The sequence below is a fragment of the Phalaenopsis equestris genome, unplaced genomic scaffold (assembly GCF_001263595.1).
Source record: "Phalaenopsis equestris unplaced genomic scaffold, ASM126359v1 Scaffold208847, whole genome shotgun sequence".
In the NCBI taxonomy this organism is placed as follows: domain Eukaryota; kingdom Viridiplantae; phylum Streptophyta; class Magnoliopsida; order Asparagales; family Orchidaceae; genus Phalaenopsis; species Phalaenopsis equestris.
This window is the reverse complement of record NW_018228071.1, coordinates 154943-178681: the sequence shown is the minus strand read 5'-3', so window position 1 is coordinate 178681 and position 23739 is coordinate 154943. Positions and strand designations below refer to the sequence as shown.

Sequence of the window (23739 nt, the reverse complement as noted above, 5' to 3'; positions counted from 1 at the left end):
CCATGTTGTTTTTCCTCGGCCTTAGGTTTTCTAGTGGCTAGGGTAGTCGGCCAAACCATGGGAGGTACCATCTCACTGTGGGAGGCCAGAGGTGGAGAGTTGTAAAGCCAATTGTGTCCAAGCATGGGTAGATGTGTTTGATTAAAAAGGGAAGGGGTTTGGGTCAACTTGGGTCTAGCTTTGGTTTAGTCTCATGGAAATGGATTCGGGTCACTCCCAAGGTGGTTAAGGCTAGTGGAGGTAAGGTTAATTAATGTGGTCAAGCCCCATCAAAGAGATTAGGGCTTAATCATGGGTTAGAGGGAATGATTAAAGTAGTTAAATGCTTTAATTGGAATTAATAAAGAGCCTCCTTCTTTTTCCACTTAGGAGAGGGTGACATGGCATGGCTCACATGTGGCTTAGAGGAAGCCTCATAGCTTTCATATGGTTTGGCTAATTTCCATGAAAAAGGATTTTAGGATTTTCTTGGTATTTTATGTGGTGTTGGTATAAATCCAAATATGGGGAAATTTAATCATGTATATCATGGTGTATGGTTTAGTTTGATTTAATGAATGACGAGGAAAATTCTTCATGAAGAAATGAGCTTTTTATTTTAAGGAAACTTAAGAGACGAACTTGGTTTGGCGAGCTTTTTTTTTTAAAAAAAAGGGTCATGGGTAATTGATTTGGGCTTGGATTTGATGAGGATTTAAATCAACCATGGATTTGATGAATTTTGTCAATTGTCATGATAATGTTTAGGCCATGAATTTGGTAAATTGGATTTGACATAAGGGATTTGGTGGGGTTAAGATTGATTCAGTATGAATTGGGGGTAATTTGGGCTTTTTGGTGGGAATTGGGAATTTTTGGTATTTTGATGAAACTTGGGTACTTTTGGTAATTTTGTGGTAGTTGGGTAGTTTGGAGGAGTTTGCTGGGTAATTTTAGTGGAGAATTTGATGTTTGAGTAATTTTGGATAGTTTAGGAATTATGGGTAAATTTGAGAATTTTGGGTGAAATTAAGGTTGACTTTTGGTGGATGTGATGAGGAGTGTGAATGAGGGGTGAGTATATGTATAGGGTAGAGCGGTGTACAAGGCATTCTAGGGATTAATGATCCTATAGGAACTCATTTTTTTAGCTTCAACATGTTGGTCCCCAACCCACTCAACCAAATGATGAGGGTTTGAGACCACCCATATAAGAATTCACAAAAGTGTCAAGAAGTAATTTTAAGTGGTGGTAATGCATTGAATGTGTATGTGAATTGTAGGGTAAGGTATGGGGGTGGTGTGTGTTGGATGTGTATGTGATGTGAGGTGAATATCCAAGTCAAAAAGGGCTTCCCTAAGACCTTATGACCCTATAAGAACTCATTTTTTTTGGAGCATCATCATGTTGGCCTAAACTAACTCAACCAAGGGACCACCCATGGGAGACTCCATAAAAGAGTCAAGAGGTGGCTAAAATTTCTTAGTGAGATAGGTTCCATCACTAGTCTTCTAGGATAGTCAATAGAGAAAACCCTATGGCTAGATCTTAAGCTTTAAGAGAAAACTTGACCTCACCAAAAATGAGGTCAACAAAATGTTCTAGAATCACCTATTTGTCTATAAATGATCTCATCACTTGGTAGGAATCTTTTCTTGCATTTAACCTTAAGTTCTCTGATTTTTTTAGAGATGGAAACAACTTGTGAAGTTATGATTGTTAAAATATCTATCATTAATAATGAGTACCTTCCTAGAGTTAATTCTATCAAATTACCATTAAAAATTATTTGTTGTAATTTCTTCAATTAATGAATAAGTCTCCTCAAATTGTTTGGATATTAGTAGCCCCCAGTTGTAGCATCAATGATTGACATAATCAATCTCACAAACACATTATAAGAATTTTGAATAATTAGTCAGATATGTAGGTCATGGTATCGATATTTTCTAAGTAATTCTTTGAATCTCTATCAAGCTTCAAAAATGAACTCATCATCCAATTATGTAAAGTAAGCGCTATCATTCTTAAGTTTGAAAATATTAGATGGAGGGAAATACTTGGCTAGGAATTTTTAGGTAAGTTTATTCAAGTGGTCAACTAAAGTGCCAAGGAGTTCAACCACGTCTTTGTCTTATCCGTAAGTGAGAAAGGGAATAATCTAAGTCAAACAATATCATTAGAGATGTTATTAAGCCTTAAGATGTGACATAATTCTAAAAAGATAATTGAGATTGAGTGGTTCTTTGTGGGTGATCCCCAAACTAGTTTTTCTGAACCATGTGGATGATTGTAGGTCTGAGTTCTATAGTAGCAACTTCTACAACATAGTTAATAATACTTAAGTGAATTTCCTCTATTAATGGATAGTCATTCTCCTTATAGGGTCTAATGTGTTTTTCTAAAGGAATTGCCGTTATAAATATTTTACTTTTATGTTTTATGATTTTCTTTTTGTATTTTTCGTTTACTTTTATGTTTTATGATTTTCTTTTTGTATTTTTTGCTATTTTTTCAAATTTAGGGTCAAATGATACTTAGTCAACAATTCCAGCCTTACACATGCAAACCTAGGTTGATAAGTGAGTTATCCTAAACTAGTAGAAAAAAAAAATTACACAAAAAAAGATTTGTTAATAATAAAGTAAAACTTATAGAAGTGCCCTCCTTAAGGCCTTCCCTTCTTAATCTTAGAGTTAGAAGGAACAGAGGAAGATATTAATAACATTTTGTAGGGAGAAGAGTTACTAGAAGGAGACAGTAAATCGGGAAGAATAGAAGGTAAAGAATGTAAAAGAGATTGTCCAAAATTATTAGAAGAAAGAATATTCATTATGTTGAGACTAATAGGAATAACACTAATAAAAATAGATACATTTCTTTTAATATCATTAACATATTCAACACCAAATTTGTCAACCAAGACATTTAAGTTTGGTTTGACAAAAGAAGGAGGGATAGGAGGAACAAGACCTAGAATAAGGGTCTTACTTTTACTTCTATAAGTTCTTAGACCTTGCCTACTATTGCTCTTAATTCTAACTCTAAAAGTAGATATAATATGAGCATGTTTGCATTCAAAAGATTTATGAAAATTAGTGTGCGCATAAGCAAACGTTAAATAGACTTTACAAAAAAAATTGTTATCATTCATAAATGATAGGAAGAATAAAATCTTGCCCTCTAGCATTAAGAATAATATAATTTGGAAGAGCATAGTTGATATTGATTTGAATATAAACTGAGAAAAAGCCTAGATATCAAAGCAATAAGATGGTCAAGAACAAGTGTTATCCCAATTTTGCTCACAATTTTGGAAATCTCATTCTCAGACCATCAAAATTGGGGAATATTAAAGAGCTTTACTCATTTAATAACATCTATAAAGTCCTCCTTGACTAAAATAAATAAAAGAGACTATTTCTTGAAAAGTAAGGGTAGGTCCTCACAATATAGAAACTTAAATCTTCAACACAATAAAAGCTAAAGAGAAAAAAACTTTGTGAAAGGGATAAAAGATTCATGAGATATTCTAGTTTCCATATCTTGGTCATAAGCTGAAGAAGATTACTTTAGAAGGTATGTTCTCCCAATGCATTTCCTACCATAACATGCTTCATGCTTTTACCACTTGAATCCATCTTTAACATCAAGGTCTGAGAAAAGAACTTTATCTTCTACACAAGCAATGTAGGAGAGATTAAGTTTTAAGAACTCAAAGTATTCAAAGACATTAGTCCTTTCTACTTAAGGGAAGGGCTCGATCCATGCAATGAATAAGAGGAAGTAAGAGAGAGGAGAGGAGGAAAGATGGAGGGATCCATAAAGAACCATGAAGCAGGATTTAGGGATGTGGAGGAACACAAAAACCTAGAAGAGCAGGAAACCCTACGAACAATTTTACATTTCCCACAACTTAAATTGGACCCCAAGTCATTCCCACACTCGCTAATTACCCAAAAGCCTTTAATGCCTTCTTCTCTTATACTTTTATCCTACATATTATCTTTTGTACACTCGATAACCCATCATCTTGATGATTAAACAACATTTTTTAATTTCTTTCCAATCAAAATGGGTAAACAAAGTAACATTTATTAATTAAAATGATAATCTGGAGCCTTTAATGCCTTCTTCTCTTATACTTTTATCCTCCATATTATCTTTTGTACACCCGATAACCCATTATCTTGACGATTAAACAACATTGTTTAATTTCTTTCCAATCAAAATGGGTAAATAAAGTAACATTTATTAATTAAAATGATAATTTGATCTAATAACCGACCACACAAGTCCGATGCTCTCATCATGAGAACACTAATGCGAAACCCACACCATGTGATCTCTCATTGCTCTCCATGTCTCGTATCTTCTTGATGTCACAATTAGGATTCAACCCCACCATCCAGAAGCCGTCATCTAAAAAAAATAGAGAAGGGTGAAGACGAGCAGTGAGCAAGTATAACAACTTACTAGATTTAAATTAGTAGTATTCAATAAATTCTGTAAGGGCTAGCTCCAAAAAAAATCTTTGGCAACGGATCTGATAAATTCAATTATACCTTGTTATACTATTGGGCAATTATGAGTATTTAAAAGTTTGTTATGTTAGTTAGAATAACAAAGTATATTATTTACTCACTAGATTAAAAACTAATTATTAAATTTAAGTAAATTCAATTTAAATTTTATTTCTAATGAGGCTTATTAATAACTATTTATTTACTAAACTAATTGATTATTCATTAAAAATTTATAAAAGTAATTACTTATTAAATAATAGTTTAAAATTAATTATGTATTCATTAGTTATTAATTATATTGATTAAGAATTACTTAAAAAATCCATTTAAAAATAAAAATATAAATATTTTTAATTCGTTAATTAACTAATAATAATAATAATATCTAATTTATTTAATTGTTATTAATTAGTAGTTTATTTTTACTAATTTTTACTTAATTCTTAATTAAAATAACAAACTTAAGCTAAATAAAAAATAAAATAAAATCGCAAAGCCATCTCCGCTTCCGCTCTCTCCTCTCTGCACGTAGCACTTTCCTCTCTTCAAAAACCGGCGCCAGCTTCACTCCCCCTCTCCTGGCCTCCCGGTTTCGACCGAACCCTCAGCGATACAGTCTCGATTAGAGATAAAGGGGAAGGCAACACCGGATCGCGGCGTACAGAGACCCCAAATTCCCATCTTTTTCCTCTTTCTGCTCCCATCCTACCGGAAGGTAACTTCACATATTTTCGCGCGAAAGAGCGTCCCGGATTTACTAAATCCGCCAATTCACGGGATTTAGTAAATCCGCGATTTAAGGCCGAAATCCGTGAAATCCGGATTTATCAAATCCGCAGCTTTATTTACAGGGCTAAACAGTTCGCATCGCATTGGATCGCTTCTCTCACTGTGGAGAAAGAAACGAGAAGAACGTTTGAAACTACAAGTAAGGCAGAGATCGCGAGAGAGGGAGGGTTGTAGGAGGAAAATGTTTGAATATTAATCGATTGTTATAGATTTCGACGTCGGCTGCGGTCATGGCGTCGGATCTTTCATCGGAGAACGACGTAGATGGAGATGACGAAAGGGAGGAGGATGATGATGAAGAGGAGGAGGAGGAAGGGGACGAGGCAGTAGAGGAAGAGGAGGAACCAAGGCTTAAGTACCAGAGGATGGGCGGGAGCGTGCCGTCCCTTCTTTCAACCGATGCAGCGGCGTCTATTGCCATTGCTGAACGGATGATCGCCCTTGGGACACATGATGGCACCGTGCATATACTTGACTTCCAGGGAAATCAGGTGGATTTATCTCTCGTCTTGCTTCTATTGCTTTGTTCATTTTTTTATGTGATTTTTCGCTGGGGATATGAGGGATTTTGGATTTTGGTTCTTTAATTTAGTTGCTGGATGGAGTTCATACGATCCATTATAGCCATAAAGGTACAGAAAATGTAAGTAGATGCTAACGTTGTAGTTGCAAAATTTTGCTTTGAGGGGAAGCTTTTGTTTGAAATTCTTTTAATTTGCGTTGCTATAAAGCAGATGGAGTCCAACATTACCAATTGTGTATCATTTGTCAATTCATTCACAAGCTCATCTTGCTCTGCTTATGATCTGAATTAGGGGTGACCATCTTTAAAGATGACCTATTATATGGAGTATGCTTTTGTTGAATCTTACTGAAATTGTAAGTTTCTGCAAATATGAGTTCATTCGTTGTAGTGTTGTTGATTGTAGATTCGAGCTAAATGCTACTAATGGATTACATTTTCTGTATCAATAATGGTGAAATTGAGTACTCGGAGGAATTGAATACTTGTGTGTTTCTAATACTCTTTAAAATGGGGCTATATGTTTTAATTAAATTTAACCAGAGTTTTAGATTGTAGGCCCTATTCATCTGTTACGATTGGGTTGCAATAATAGTATGTCTATTGGTGATTTATGTTCTCAGAGAAAGTGTATGCGTGTTTCAACTTCATTTAAGACTTATTTTGTTGCTTGTAGATAGAACATAATTTTAGCATTTAAGGAATTTTGTTCACTCATTCTAAGTGGTAAACAAAATGAAATCATCATTTTTCAACTCTAAAGGTGTTTGAAGCTTTTAAATGCATATTTATTTCTACCTAATCCAACCAAATGTTGAAATTTAGTAAATTCATCATTTTTCAGAACTTATTCTCTAATTTTAGACGAAGAAATAGGTAGCTTTGTTGGCAAGCATGTTTTCAGAACTTATTCTCTAATTTTAGACGAAGAAATCAACCCATAGGTAGCTTTGTTGGCAAGCATGCAGAAGTGAAATTCATTATCTTTCTTCATTTTCCTGGCACACTAATTTTGATTCTTGATTTTTTTTATTGGCGCTGCATGGTCATTTTATCATCTAATTGATCAATCATCATGTTTTCCGATGAACTATTGGATGTGTTATATATATATACTCCTTTCTTTGTATTTCCGTATCAAACCTCTAAATAAGCTTCTATAGTAGATTTTCCTAGTTTGAATCCAAATTGATTTTTTGAAACTTTAGTATTACGTTATAAACTATGTTTGAATTGCTCTCACAAGTTTAACGTATGAAATATCAACTTAATTCTTTATAATTTGCATATTCTTGTGCATCTCTTTTATTCTTAAAAATAAGAACCAATAGACTATTTCTATACTCATTAAACATTTTTTAGTTTTTAAAATAATATTAAAAATTTTAGTAAGCAAAAAAACTTTTAGATCTCCTATATATTTTCACACGATTATTATAATACCATTAGTTTCCAATGCTTTTCTACACTTCATTCTCTTTAACGCCTTTTCAACTTCCATTTCACCAATGAGACGCCGTAAATAAAAAAAAAATATTATTTATGATATTAAGATCACTAAAGTTGATCGTATTTTTACAGTCATCGTTAAAAATATATTTTTAAAATATCTCACCTGCCCATGTTGAATATCCTTATCTAAGAAAAATATTTTATTGATTTTCATTTTAAATACATTTTTCTTGAACGAAAGATTTATTTTTCCTCTTTGTTTGACTGGTTTATATATATATTACCCATGTTTATACCTAATATATTATAATGATCACTAAAAGCATAATTCTTACTATCTCAAATTATTATTTTACTCTCTACGAGTCATCTTATATATTTTTTTTCATTATTCTAATTTCTTTCATCTAAATTAATTTTTATAATAAAGTTTCTTATTATTTATCTTGTATTGCATATTATTATTCCACTACAATTTATTTTTATTCACAAGAGCTTTTCTCTTTGATTTTCCAAGCACATCTTTTACAACATGCTTAATAATACTTGTTACTTAATCCCAAATAATATATTTTTTTTATGAAAAAATTAAATTTTAAGATATTGAAGTTTACTCATAAAAATAATTTAATTTATTTTTTTAAGTGCAACCTTACTCATAAAAATAATTTTATTTATTTTTTTAAGTGCAACTAGTGCAACCATCTCATTTTCTGATAATATTTTGTTTTGTTTTTAATTTTAAAATTCAAATTCAATAATCAATAGTGTACTTAAATATTCACTTGGAATGACCTTACAATCTTTATAATATATACAATATATATTTTTTCATAAGAAAATAATTAATTTCTATTTTATTAGATCTATTCTTATAAATGATAATATGCTCCTCTTTTCTTGAATAAAATATTAATAATAATAAAATTATAAACTAAGTAAATATTAATATGCCTATACTTTTTTATTAGTCACTCCAAAATAAAGCCAACATAATTACCTTTAAAATTTGTTACTGCTCTAACAATATGTCCATTTAATTGCTTCTAATAAAAAGTTTTTTTCAAAAGTTATTCTTTGTATTAATTTTTCTTTTGAACATATATCTAAACAGACTTGGGTAATATAAGGATTTATAATATTATGAATTTTAGCATCAATAATAATTTTTATAGTTATAATCCTATGTCCAATTCTATTAATTTTTATTATATCATCTTTTAAAATTTTATCTATAATTGCAATTAGAGCATTTTTGATACATCCCTTTCCTGAATACTAATATTTAAGATCTAAGCTATCAATTTTCTTAGTTTTTATCCAACAAATTTAGTTTTTTGAATGCATAAGATTTTTATCTTCTCCTGAACCATATTATTTACTAATTCTATTAATTTACGTGTGAGATTACTTATGTTTCAAGGGTGCATTTGTTTTGGCTGTGGCTGTATGAAATCTCAGTTTAAAATTTGCTATAGAAAATCAGTTATGTAAAAGCTAGTATTTCAGAAACAGTTTGTCTGTTTGAAAATTTTGATTTTGAAAGCGTTATCTGTGAATAAAATATCTGAAATAACCCTCATCTCATGTGCACCTACACCCTTCTTAGGCTGCCAGTTGCGGTCGTGAGGTTGAAGCAAATTATTTTCAAAATAAATTTCAAAATAAATTTAATGACTATAAAATTATTTATATTATTATTTTCAAAATAAATTTCAAAATAAATTTAATGACATAAATTTCTTAATGACTATAAAATTATTTATATTATGACAACAACAATAGCAACAAGCCTTTATCCCACTAAGTGGGGTTGGCTACATTAATCATTTTTCTCTATTGCGCTCTATTGAGCATTATATTTTCATTTAGTTTTAATAGATTAAGATCATTTTAAATACAATATGCCCAAGTTTTTTTAGGTCTACCTTCGTCTTTCCTAACATTAGTCGAATCTAAAACATCTTCTAGCCTTACTGAATCATCAGATGATTGATGTTTAATGTGACCAAGTCGGGCCATTGGAGCTACACCATCCCTATAACAGATATATTCATTTTGTAGTTTGTCTCCAAGTGTCAATCCACTCATCCACCTAAGCATTCTCATCTCAACAACACTTAACTTAGTTTTGTGCTTATTTTTTAAAGGCCAACACTCTATCATAAAGCATTGCATTTCTCACCACCATTTTATAAACTTTTCATTTCAGTTTAAGCGGTACTTTTCTATCTCACAATAGGCCAGCAGTCTAAGCGGTACTTTTCTATCTCACAATAGGCCAAATGTATTCCTCCAGTTTCACCAAGCAACTTGAATTCTACTAATAACATCCTCATCTATATCTCCATCATTTTGCACAATAGACCAAGATATCTAAAATCTAAAACGTTCACACCAAGATATCTAAAACGTTCACACCTTTAATGATTTGATCACTCATAGTTACAACTCTCTACTACTAGCTACTACTACTAAAATTACATTCAATGTATTAAGTTTTAGTTCTACTCAAACAAAGGCCTTTAGACTCCAGTTTTGACCTCCATAATTCAATTTTTTTCTGTACTCTTTCTCTAGTCTTATCAACAAGAAGGATATATTCAGCGAAAGCATACACCGAGGTACATCCTTCTATAAATGTCCAACAAGAGCGTTCATAACTTAAGCAAAAAGATACGGGCTTAAAGCCAATCCCTGATATAATATAATTGAGATAATGAAATACTACATCAATCCTCCTGTTCGAACACATGTAACTTTGAACTCAAGTAACAACTCTAGTCTAAATATCTTTAATGACTTGAATCTAAGTCATATCAATACCTTTCCTCTCTAGAACTCTCCAAAGGGCTTCTCTTGGATCCTTATCGTAAATTTTTTTCTAAATTAATAAAATCACATGTTGATCCTCCTTATTCTCTCTTTACTTCATCAAACCTCTCCAGAAATGTAAAGCTTCTTTAGTAAAACCGCCCAACATAAATTCAAATTGATTATGAGAAATCTTTCTATCACGTCTTAATCTATGTTTAATTACTTTCTCTCATAATTTTAAAGTATGACACATAAACTTAATTCCTTTTTAATTTCTACATTCTTGTGTTTCCCCTTTATTATTAAAAATGAAGACCAAAATACTTTTTCCCCACTCTTCAGGTATCCTTCTAGTTTTTGAAATATATTAAAGTGTTTAGTAAGCTCCTAAATCTCCTAAATATTTTCACGCTTCATTTGACATATCATTAGGTCCTAATGATTTTTCATCCTTAGTATTCGTTAAAGCCTCTTGAACTTCTTTTATAACAAAATAAATTTATTGAGCATAAAATTATTTTTAACTATGAATTGTAATGATTCAAATTTTCTACTTACTCTATTTAACTTTATGTGCCTCGTGAAGCATAATATTGGTCAATTAAATTAATTATTTATTTGATGACAATATTTGAATTTTAATTTGACACCATATAAATTTTATTTACAAATTTTCATTAAATTAAAATAAATTTTTAGTTGTATTGATAAGATTTATATATTAATGATAAAATTATTGGGCAATTACATACGTAAACATGAATGATTCAAATTATTTACAAAATTTAGACATTGCAATCGTTTTCTAAATTTCATCAAAATATTAAATTGATTTTTTAGATATTACATTCGCTTTAAAAAATCAAATTCGTTTTAAAATTCTTACATATATTACATTCTTTTTAAAAATCAATTTAACTTTATATGTCTCACAATTCATGAAACTGTACTTTGCCCTTTCCTCTTGTAATTCTCGCCTGCATGGGTAAAATCGGAACAGGACGCTAGTTGCCAGCTGTGGTTCGCCGCGAAGAAGAAAATTCGACTGTAGGCTGTAACGCGATTCAAGGAGACCTGAATCAAACGCCCGATATGAGGACTAGATTTTGATAAATAAATGCACTCCAAGTTTCTATCCCAATTTTAGTTTCATGGACTAACTTTTTTGCCCGCATCTGTCAATAACGTGGGAAGCATTGCTTATCTAACACTACACCTTGGCGTTAGTCCAACGTCACTTTTAGGGGATGCTCTAACATTGACACATTGATTTAAATGATTCATGTCATAGTTTCTTAACAAAAAAAAATTTATGCTGGTTTTTGACTACATAACGCAACCCTTATTTTTTTCATCTGAAATTTGGTACCCGATAATGACAGTGTTAAATTGGAGTAGTGTGATACCCTTGGAATAAATTGCCTATAGGCCAATAGTTATGAGACTATTTTAAGATTTAATCTTCTCATGAAACTAGTGATTAAATATCCTTGCACCCATCCCACTGCAGCGCTTGGGTTGTATTTCTTATTTAGCTATAAAGGTACTTGATTTTGCAAGCTTATTGATTCTACTTTTCCATTTGTTATACAGGTCAAAGAATTCTCTGCTCATAATGCTACTGTCAACGACCTTTGTTTTGATGCAGAAGGTGAATATGTCGGTAGCTGCTCCGATGATGGATCTGTGGTTATAAACGGCCTCTTCACCGATGAAAGATTGAAATTTGAGTACCATCGTCCAATGAAAAGCATAGCTCTGGATCCAGATTATTCTCGAAAATCTACTCGTAGATTTGTTGCTGGAGGTTTAGCTGGTCAGCTTTTCTTGAACTCAAAGACCTGGCTAGGGTACAACAAACAGGTATTTCTGGTGTTCGAAGTATTGATGTAAGAGTAGTTTCCATGAAAGTTGCCTATGGGTTTGCTTATCATAGAATGTGTGCCACGTATTTCAGGTTTTACATGATGGTGAGGGTCCAATACATGCAGTTAAGTGGAGAACCTGTCTTATTGCTTGGGCCAATGATGCTGGGGTGAAAGTTTATGACATGGTTAATAATGTAAGGGTTACTTTTATTGAGAGACCTTACGGAATTCCACGCCCAGAGCTTTTGCTTCCTCGTTTGGTCTGGCAGGTTGGCTCAAAGTCTTTTATTTCTAAAGTAGTAATGCATGTTTGTTTGAAATTCTGTCTATTTAAAGAGATTTCTTGATAGATTGATTTCCAGAGGCTTGTAAAGTCGAACTCTGATAAATGATTGCATGTTACACTCACCTGCATTTCTCTAGTCTGTATTTGTTTGGAAAATATTTTTGAAGTATAAGAGGCACCTAATCAGTGACTTCTATTTTTATTTTTTTATTTTTTTTGATCTCCTTTTGAACTGATGAAGATAACATGCTTTCTTATCATTTTAATAATTAGGCATTGCTTAACAAGAACATGCTGAAAGTATCTTGTGAAGTTTGGTTTATGCGGCTGTAATGTTTCATTTTAACTCAATAGAGATGAGAACTAAAGGCACCGCCAGCTTTTGGATACCTTACTTTTCAATGTTTTATTGCTGAAGGTTGGCTGTATCCACCTGAACCAGTTAATGTATATTTTTGTTTACTTCAGACAATGTTGAAATATTCTAAAACATGACTGGGGGCTATTTGAGTTGAGTTTAATAAATGGATGCCCTTTTAGATTCACTTTCATATCTACATAATTTATGCTAATCTGGGCCCACACTCACCAAGAATTGCACCATTTTTTCATCCAATTTTGCTTCCACTTCATTGATTCATGAGATCCCTATTGCCTTAGAAGCTCTCCTATCAAAAAGGTACAAATAGCACGCATTAAAACATTTACAGTGTGGTCTATACCTTCCCTAACAATGTCAGAAAGAGAGGGATTGCAGTCTTTATGTTTCCAAACAAAAGAACCATGCAAAACAAAATAGCACAGAAGTTGGTTGCATTGGTGTGCTCCCTAAACCCAAAATGAAAGAGCACCTACAAGCTTTCCTAGGTTTGTATAAATGCTATTGGAATAAAATGCCCAATCGATTCTCTCCAAATTTTGTGTTGCTATTATGACCCCAGCTTTTTATTCTCCTTCTATTTTTGTTACAACAACACTCATAGTTGCATTACCACTAGCCTGCAGGCCTTCATTGTTGCACTCAAAGACAAAAATGATAAAAAGACTTGCTAGGAGTACTTATATATATGTATATGTATGTATATAATTTTTTTTTTTGAAAGCCCAAAAAGGCTAATACATTAAGTAGAAAGAAAGATACAAATACAATGTATGGGAGGGCCCAAACATGACATACTTGCTCACTAAAAAACCACAAATGGTTCCAAAACTAGAAAAAAACAGAAAAATACATTAGATACTTAAATAAAAAGCCTAACAGTGCTGAAATATATAGTATCAGGTGGCTAGAGAGCGACCCAATTTGGTCTTGCCTCTGCCTCTAGTTCTAGGGAAGGAACAGACTAATATATATATAGTTAGGCTATACCTTCTTTTCTCTTGCCTTTAAAATCTCAAAGATGCCCATTTGAGCTATTGGATTATGGCTATGACCAATTTCTCTCACAATTAAATGAAAATTTCTCTCACAATTAAATTTCATTTATCTCTTGTAATAGCGAAAATAAAATAAATAGGACTGATGGATCCTTAACTATCTTGTTCAACCAATGAAATATTCTTATAAATAAATCTGTCAAATTTGGCATGCATGTAAGTTATTTACCTACATGTTATTCATTCAAAAGCAAATTAAAGATTCCATTTGCAATGGTGTGATTAATTCTTCATGTTATGCTTTCTAGGAATGTACTACGAGGAGGACAAATATGCTTATTAAATAAAAATGGAAGGTTTCTACTAAATTGAGAAACCAACTAATCAACAAAGTAACATACCACCTACAACTTTTCTCCTCTCTCTAGAACTCTTAAATGCAATAAAAAAATGGCTTCAATACTTGTATCTTGTGCACTTATAATTTTTCATTCTCAAAACCATATTCCCTTCATAATTAAAAAAAGTGATGCCTGAAAATTTTATTATGATGTTTCTAAGCTAGCAAAATATAAATCTACCTATTTTCTAGTAAGTGTACAAGAAGTCATTCTTTTTTCTCTTATTCATAGTTCTAAAAATCATCCTTTAATTCTGACATCTATATGGCTCGATGGTTTGTCATTTATTGATGATTGTGACCTTGTGCCATCTTTTTACTAAAATTAACATTGATTTAAGTACAATAATTCCCATCTTTTTGAACATGGAAGTTGATTTTTTAAAGGGACAATTTTGATAATGTTAAAGACTACTTTTACCACCATCTTCTACTTGAAAAAGAAGTGCATCAGTCCTTTTTTATGTATGCACTCTAACAAAATAGTATAATTGAATGATAATATATCAATCTACTTCTGCCATAAGGGCTCTCTTTTGCATTAAAATATCCCAAAATAATATTCGAGAGAAAATAATTTTAATAGCCACCCTCATCATAAATCTATTTATTACGAAGGTTCTTAGGTTCAAAAGAGTTAAACATAAGTTTTAAATAAATTCTTTCTCCATTTTAGCACCTCAAATAAGCCTGTTCGTAAAATATTGAAGCTTTTTTTTTAATCATACACATTTTAAAATAGAAGGAATTTTGATCGTTGAGCGATTAAATATGTTTTTATTAAATATGTTTTTAAGCTTCTCCCACATAAAGAGTATATATATGTTACCATCCTTTTATTGAGAGGTATATGTCTATTGATGTCACTTTTAATGAAAAAGTACTTTTTTGTGACTGTATGAGGAAGAAACATCATTTACACATGTAATTTTCTTTTAGATTGCCTTGCTTAACCACTCATTCTGACAACCAATTCACACTTACCGACCCAAATTGAGCCTATGCGAACTTCACTTCCTACTAAGCTATTATAGGTTTACTCGAGAAGAAAGGCATCTCAATATGCACAAGTCTAGTCAATCATATAAATCTCTATCATTGAATTCATTGTTACAATCGTTGAACCTACACATAAATGTACTATATTTGCACTACATATTTCTTTCATTTATTTTTATTATATAGAAAACCTTTTATATGATCAAATACTCATTCTTGCTAGCCTGCAAGCTATTTCTCTTCTTAAAAAAATATTGCACAAAAAACATTTAATATGATCACATATCCATTCTTCCTAGCTTGTATGCTATTTCTATTCGTAAAACAATCTAAAAGCTTTAAATAATGTGAATTGGAGTAATGCTATTAGGGGAAAAATTCAAATTCTTTAAAAAGAAAGAGAATTAAAAAAGTTATCAAAAGAAAAGAAACTGGTAGGACATTGATTGGTCTTTACTATAAAATAGGTAATAGCCAAAAAAATGTTCTTTGGACTATCCACATAAGACCATTTTAGCCTCAGGCTATAAATGAGTTTACTTTAGTCTCTTGACTCTTCAAATGCTATCCAAAATAATTTCTCTGTTGAACTATTTCGGATTAGATTTATGAAATGAATAAATTTTGACACGTTAGATGTTTTTGACTTGTAACACTCCTCCCACAAAGGACGATTTTGACCTTTTTCTCTTATAACTTAGTGTTCAAAGGCTACCCTCAGATATATAAGATTGATCATCTTGAAGTATTTATTCCATTTACTAAAATAAACACTATTGGAGTTCTTTTATCATTAGCAGTTAATAAGAACTTGTAGATACAATAATTTGATATGAAAAATGTCTCCTTATATGATTATCTAGAGGTGGCAGTCACATGAATCATCCATTATTTTGAAACAAAGCTTCATGGAGAGCCCTAAACTGCTAGTTTATATCGGTGGCATTGTCATGACATCTACCGGCTTAGAAGAAATTGCTCCAAAATTATTAAGCTAAAGATTTAGGCAGGATAATAGTTTATATCGGTGGCATTGTCATGACATCTACCGACTTAGAAGAAATTGCAAAGTTAAAGAAAAATTGCTCCAAGATTATTAAGCTAAAGATTTAGGCAGGATACAGTATTTCCTTAGAATTAAAGTTGGACACTCTTAATGTTGGATTTTCATATCATAACAAAGGTTCATAACTATTTGTTTCGAAAAACAGGTAAGCTTGGATAAAATTTTGTTGGGAGCCCCATAGAATTTAATCCTAAATTAGGAAATGCTGTAAAGGGCACAGTAGTAGAAAAAAATTTCTATTAGAGGCTTGTTGGAAGACTAATCTACTTATTGCATAGATTAAACCTGACATTGCTTATTTTTGTGTGGTGAGTCAATTCATGTATAATCTTAAAGAATCCTACCTTAAAATAATATTTTATATTCTAAAATATATTACACAAACCTCAGACAAATGAATTTTTTTCAAAAGTGGGAACATTTAACTTCTGAAGTATCAGAAGATGTAGATTGTAAGGTTTTATGGTGGATGGGAGATCAATTTGAATTTATTGCTAATTGTTCTGAGGCAACCTCATGTTTTTGAGCATTAAAAAAAAGTGGTGATAAAAGCTATCTTGGAGGCTGAATTTAAATTTATGGTGTCGAGAATCTAACAATTGTAATTGCTAAAATTATCATAAATGATTTAAAGATTGAAGGGAAAGATCTTATAGAAATTTATTATTGTTAGGTCAACCATCAACATTGAATATAATCCCAAACAACATAATCTTATAAAAAATATTTAAGTTGTTCAACATTATATAAAGAAGTCTGATACTGGTCTAGTTTATACTTTATTTGGAACCTATGGTAAACAACTTGCTAACATTCTCATGAAAGGAGCATCAATGGCAATTTTTAGAAATTATCATTTAATCTTGGTATGGCTAGTATCATTCATTGGCTTGAGAGGGAATGTGAAACATCTATATGATTTCTGCTAGCTAAGACCCAGTATTCAAAACTTCTGCCCTCCATCCCTTTTTTGACTGGTTGCCATATTATTGGTCCGTGGGATCCCTACTTTCTATTAATCACTCTGTGAATTATTATTATTAATTTGTAATTATTTTTTTATAATGTTATATGTTTTCTATTAAAAACTCTGCTAGCCTTGTATAAGTCACTAAACAAATGCTGAGATATAATACTCAGAAGCTATTCTCTCAAATTTTTGTCATCATATATTGTCTTGAAAATTTCTTAAAGCGTCAAGACACCTGAGAAAGAATTTTTATTACTTATGACCTTCTTTTGAGCTGGCGCAGATGCCTTGGTTTATTGGCACATTCTTTTTTGTGGTATAACTTAGAATGCTAAGAGTAAGTTTCTTGTAAAGATTGGTATATAAGGCTGTAACATTTCATTTGGTTCTCTTTAGAGCAACTAACTAAAGGCACTGAACTTCTTTTAGATATCTAAGAAACCTATTTAATACATTTTAAGGTTTTAATTTTTTTTTATTTTTTATTTTCTGACGTGCATGTATCCACCAGAACCATGGAAATACTTTTAAGTTGGCCCAATAAGTTCTTTTTTTGTTTGCATACCTTTTTATTGCACAGCAAAGGAATTGTCATGTTAGATTACTTTTATCTGTTTCATGCATTTTTTAAAGAGTTTTGAGCATTGGGTTTTGCATGATAGATTGTGAGCTCTTTTTCTTTATGCGGGACTTTTCATCAGTAGTAGCATTAATAATATTCCTTTTCATGTCTTAGTTTCTGCATTGTTATTTTATTCATCTCAACTTTTGTTATGAGTGCAGGATGACAGTTTATTAGTAATTGGATGGGGCACAAGTGTAAAGATTGCTGCAATAAGAACCAGCTCGCCAGGTGTCAATGGGGTACAAAAAAACATCCCCGCATCAAGTGCAAAGTATGTTGATATCGTGGCTTCTTTTCAGACTAGCTATTCCATATCTGGTATAGCTCCCTTTGGTGATGCTCTAGTTGTATTGGCCTACATTCCAGAGAATGTGAATGGTGAAAAAGATTTCCATAGCACGATGCCTTCACGCCAGGTAACACCTTTTCATAGCTTAAAATGCATAATAGTTCTTGTCTACAATAGCTATTTGTTTCTTCAATTTAATGCAATTTTCTTTTGAATTGATGATTGAAAATAGTGTGACTGGCATGGCAATGTCAAAAACTACAATGGGGTGCAGACTGCAATTGTTCAAAGAAATGTCCGTATTGCAATGAGTAAATAAAATATTGTAAAAGTGGATGAACACAGCTTAATGGATGTAGTCTGCCTCTGTTAGGAGATTTTATGTTCGCAATAATGTAAATAAAAGAGGTAAAAAATGAACGCACCAATGAAGATGTGGACTGCAATGTCAGGGATTTTGTTGGTTTAGGAAAATAATCATAGTAGTATGAACAGAATGGGGATGGTGGAAAAAAATATTAGAGCGTTAGTAAGGACAAGCAATTAAGAAGAAACCACAAACATGAAGGTACATGGATATTTAATTTTTGTCTTCTCCTAAATTTCTGTCCAGTATTCCACCAATAACATTTATCAACTATGAAAAAAGACAAGCTTTGCAGCTTCATCACCTTGATGAACAAGAGAGAAAATGATCATTTTTCTATGCTCATGACCAATGTTTAAAGTGATCCTTTTCTTGGGCTTCCTATCAACCCACAGTTTTTGGAAGCTAAAGATCAATCCTTGTGAACTTCTTCTCAAGCTGAGGAAGACAAATTAAAATCGTTGTCCTAGGCCAGTGGACAAACCCTCAAACAAAGATAGTTTCAATTCACGAAAAATTTGAACACCTTTAGCAATTAGATTTAGTGAATAAAAAGTAGCTAAGGGGAAAAAAATGTATTTAAAACCCCTAAAAGAAAGGGAAGGCTTATCCAACTATTGAATTTCTATGTGAGTTTGAAAAAAAGTGAGTATCATCCTTCAAGGACGGGGAGGGGGTGAGTTAAATAATGAGATAGAAAACATGTGATAGAAATCTTGCACAAATTAACACTCAACCCAAATAAAGCTATTTTCAATGGACCAAGATCTTCCAGATCAAACAGTAAAGAATGATAATACTATAATGCATCAGGACAGTACATCAATAGTTGATTAGAAAAGGCCTCTATGTGAACAACTACATAACGGGAGCTAGTGTTTGAATTCAATCTAATCTGGTTCCACTTGCTCTATAGGAAATTTTGCTATTTCAGCTGACAATTTTGTGAGAAATTTAGTAATTTACATTGGAATATCCAATTGTGATTGTTTGATCGAAAATGCATGTGTGAAGAGAATATATGTCGAATATCATCATAGGCAATGGTGAACTTAAGGGGGATATACATACAACAACAACAATAACAAGCCTTTATCTCACTAAGTGGGGTTGGCTACATGAATCCTTTTTCTCCCTTGAGTCCTATTGAGAGTCGTTTTTCCATTTAATTTTAATAAATTAAGATCATTGTTTATATAACATGCCCAAGTATCATCTTTTATATAACATGCCCAAGTCTTTTCAGGTTAACCTCTACCTTTCGTAAGTTATATCGAATGTAAAACATCTACTCTCCTAACCAGATCATTAGATGGTTGATGTTGAATGATGGCTGATGTTGAATGTGAAGAATGTGAACAAATCATCTAAGACAACTCTCTCTAATCTTGTCTGCCACTCGAGCTACACAAACCCTTTCGCGGATGTATTAGTTTTACATTTTGTCTTTAAGAGTCAAGTCACTCATCTTAGAAGCATTTAACTTTGTTTATGCTTCTCTTTTTTGGGCATACGAGATATATATATATATATATATATATATGTCTTAAAATATTTTATATATAAATATTTTGACATAATTTTTGGTAAATGTTAGGTTAAAATTCATTACTTTTTTTCTAATTTAGAGATTCTGATTAAAATATTGCCAAAATATTTGGTCACTATCAAAATTCTATGTGAGTTCAATCATGGATCTCATTAAAATTTTTTTATATTTTAAAATTTGAATCTTGATCACTTTTAGAAAACATCATATTTAAATATTTTATAATAACACTATACACACAATCAATTTCAAAATAAAATGAAAGCTAAATATTGAAATATATAAAATTATTAAAACCATTTAAAATTTTATATATATATATATGTTTGTATTCATATAATAGTAATAATAATAATAATACTACTAATAATAATAATAATAATAATGATAATAATAATATTAATAATAATAATAATAATCAAAATAAATTTATTTATTTGTTATTTATATTTATGTATTTATTCTTTCTTATTATCATGATCAATGGTTGAAAATGTTTTGTTTTTCTTAAAATTTAAACTTATGTTTATCTATTTCAGAAAAAAAAACTTAAGTTTCTCTATACAATAAGTAATAATGATAATATTAAATTATACATAATCAAAATCATCAAGTTATAATGAAAAATTGAGTTTATTTTTGAAATAATCAAACTGTGTCCCAAAGAAAAATTTCTTGCCATGCCATTGATTACAGACGGATTTCTAGTTGGTTGTCTGTCACAAAATAAATTTTTTTTTTTGATAGAATAGAATGTTGGACTCACCTTTTGGAAAAGGCGGAAATCGATTAAAATTTTTTTGAATCAATTAATGACTGAAATTCTGTTAGAAATTTTCGACTCATAATTAGCCAGTATTTTCACTAGAATTTGTCCATAAAAATTTAAGTTGATTGTCTATTGCCATCACTCCTTATTTCAATCTTAGAGGCAAAAAACCTGCTAGAAATCCACTTAAACTTTATATTGAAACGAAAGAAAATCCAGACGAAGTTATTACTTCTGTAATATACATGAAATGTATACACAAATTTTCTTAGTGTTATAATTATCTTATATATATATATATATATATGTCTGTCAAATCAATTTCACAAAGTGAAATAATGTAAATATTGTTTCAATACAACAAAAACATCATAAGAAAATAAACTCTCATAAGGAATGATTACTCCCTCTCTTCATCATTCTCATGCTTTTCTTTGCTTGGTTTTTCCATTATATTCTTCTTGAACCATCTCTATAATTTCTTTTATTATAGTTATCCAAACATTCATCTAAACATAGGCGTTTGTCTCTGTATCTTCAACATTTATAACTAAATGCCTTGTGACTAGCTCATTGATCTAGTCCACTATCTCCTATGTAAGAATGTCGATCTTGATCTAGTCCACTATCTCCTATGTAAGAATGTCGTGCATCATACACCAACATATGCAGACCTAACTCATATATTTTTTCTTTATTTATTCATTAAATAGATTTTCTCCTATATCAAATTTCGGCTGGTCAAACTGTCCACTCAAGTTACGTCCATTTGTTGAGCTCTGATTCTATAACTTCTTTAGCATTTATTAAAAAGTGCTAATCCGCATTAGGAAGGAATTTATTTCCTTTCTTCAAAATATATTTTACTGATTGGGTTTCCTTTCTTAGATATTTTTTTTATTTTTCTTATTTGGAGTTCTTATTTGATTTATTTATTTATTATATATATGTAGCAAGTTTTAATGCATGATTTGAGAGAAACAAGAACTTCCTATAAGAATACTATATGGTATCAGAGATCTGAAAACAATTTCATTGTGTCGCAACCTTATTCCTCATTGTTGAGCAGGACAGATTGATAAAAAACTCTGAAGTTGCTGTCCGATGTCATCCTTACATGCACATGCTCAAGATTGCTATTTCCTCTCCGACACGTCATCTAACTTTTTCGCATGGTGTCATTCTACGCCTTCCGAACGAGATCACAACGCTTGTCCCCACTTGTATCTTTTGTTCGAACATCTCGATTGATCGTTCAATCCTTTCAAATAGCTCGCTCATCCCATCCTTCAATTCAAATGGGATCATAGAAGCGTCTCTTGTCATAGGCACAAACCAATTGCTGCCATCTGAAACAAAAATCTCCAGTCATGGTCCTTCCACACATTTCTGTTGTTCGAATTCTTTTATCTTGCATCAATGGTCATTTTGTTCCTGTGTCACAGATCTGTTCGAATTCTTCGATTTTAGCAGATCGGCTCGTCCTATCATCCTCTAATAATGGTACTACTGCTTTGATTGAAAAACGATACAGGTTGCCCTACCCTACACCTCATGAGTCGTCGACTTGCAAATGGCTCGACTACTTACCGAGTGTCAAACTCTTGGAAACCGAGAGTTGCTCATCTTCATATAATTTCTGCTCCCTCGTCTAGACGAACAATCATACTAAGGGTCCTCTCATTTTTCGTTCAACCAATTGATCTTCTCCATTCAAACGTCATATATGCTTATCATGGTTAAACACATCATGACGTTACATTCTTCTTTCTTGGATGTTACCTCCAGATTTGATCCTGTCTTCAATGCTCACTGTACTTGAAAACTCTTCTCACGTAGTCACGAATCATAAACTGCATGGCCATAATTATTTCAATGGTCACAATTCGTCTTCATATACATTTGTGGTAGAGGGAAAGGACATCTCACAAGCAAAATTTTAGCTCCAAAAATGATTGATTCAAAATATCGAGCATGGAAAACTAAAGATCACATTGTTATGTCATGGTCAATAAATTTCATGACTATGATTTCAATCTTCCTAATTTTCTTTAGCTCCAAAAATGATTGATTCAAAATATCGAGCTTGGAAAACTAAAGATCACATGGTTATGTCATGGTTAATAAATTTCATGACTATGATTTCAAACCTCCTAATTTTTACTCAATAGAGCATCCAAAGAGATATGAGAGGCTGCACGTGAAACTTGCTTTAGCACTAAAAACTCCTTAGAGCTATTTGAGATTAAGACTAGGTTACATGATCTACGATGAGATTCAAGTGTTATGCAATATTTCAACTAAACATGTATGAGATTCATTCTTGGAAATGTTCTGATGGCTGTCTTGTCTAGGAGAATTACTGAACAAAAAAGAAGCATCAAATTCCTCCTTGTACTAAATAAAGATTTAGATGAAGTTGGGGGATGCATCATGGGAATCAAACCTACTCCTATCACTTGGGAAGCCTTTGCATAAGCTCGAATGGAGAAGAGTAAAAAGAAGTTGATGATTACAAATAATGTTGAAAAATCTGCCTTTTATACTAAAAAATCCTCTTGAAGTAACAAGCTCAGAAAGGGACGATTATGTTGTGAACATTATAAGAAACTTGGTAAGGTAAAGAAAATGTTTGAAATTACACGGGAAGCCTACAACTTGGAAGCCATATAATGGAAGATATGATAAGAAGAACAATTCAAATACTCTTGTCACAACCAACAACAATACAGAAGTCAACTCATTGATTTGAGAGCAAATTGAAGCTTTACAAAAATTGTTAGGTCATGGTTAAAGTTCTAGACATGTACCACAATCTTCTACCAAGCAACTGATCAGTCTTTTGACACACCAAGGTATCTTAGCTCGTGCCCTTACTGTTAAAAGAAATTAACTAAAACCTTGGATAGTTTGACTCTAGAGCTTCATATCATATGACGGGAGATATCGATGTCTTCAAAAATTACAACCCATGCACCAATCGCTCTATAGTTTGAATAAGTGGTGGTTCCTTTTTTTTTGGTGCATGAATTGGATCAGTCGAATTGATAGAGGATCTTCATCTCAAGTTTGTTCTTAATGTTCCAA

At 31.7% G+C, this 23739-nt stretch overlaps 1 protein-coding gene across 3 annotated transcripts in view; it reads left to right on the top strand.

Annotated features, from left to right (window-relative positions):
* The first annotated feature begins 5012 nt into the window (after positions 1–5012).
* The window catches only part of LOC110036581 (vacuolar protein sorting-associated protein 41 homolog), a 101181-nt gene continuing 82454 nt past the window's right edge, over positions 5013–23739 (top strand). The window contains exons 1-7 of one of the 3 annotated variants that reach the window (XM_020741060.1): positions 5020–5101; positions 5150–5221; positions 5346–5434; positions 5505–5786; positions 11681–11950; positions 12045–12224; positions 17837–18094. In XM_020741060.1, coding sequence (XP_020596719.1) covers positions 5526–5786; positions 11681–11950; positions 12045–12224; positions 17837–18094 — 969 coding nt within the window. In that variant the 5' untranslated portion in view covers positions 5020–5101; positions 5150–5221; positions 5346–5434; positions 5505–5525. Of the gene's footprint in view, positions 5222–5345; positions 5435–5504; positions 5787–11680; positions 11951–12044; positions 12225–17836; positions 18095–23739 lie in introns of all 3 variants that reach the window. The other 2 variants (XM_020741058.1, XM_020741059.1) reach the window with 2 other exon arrangements.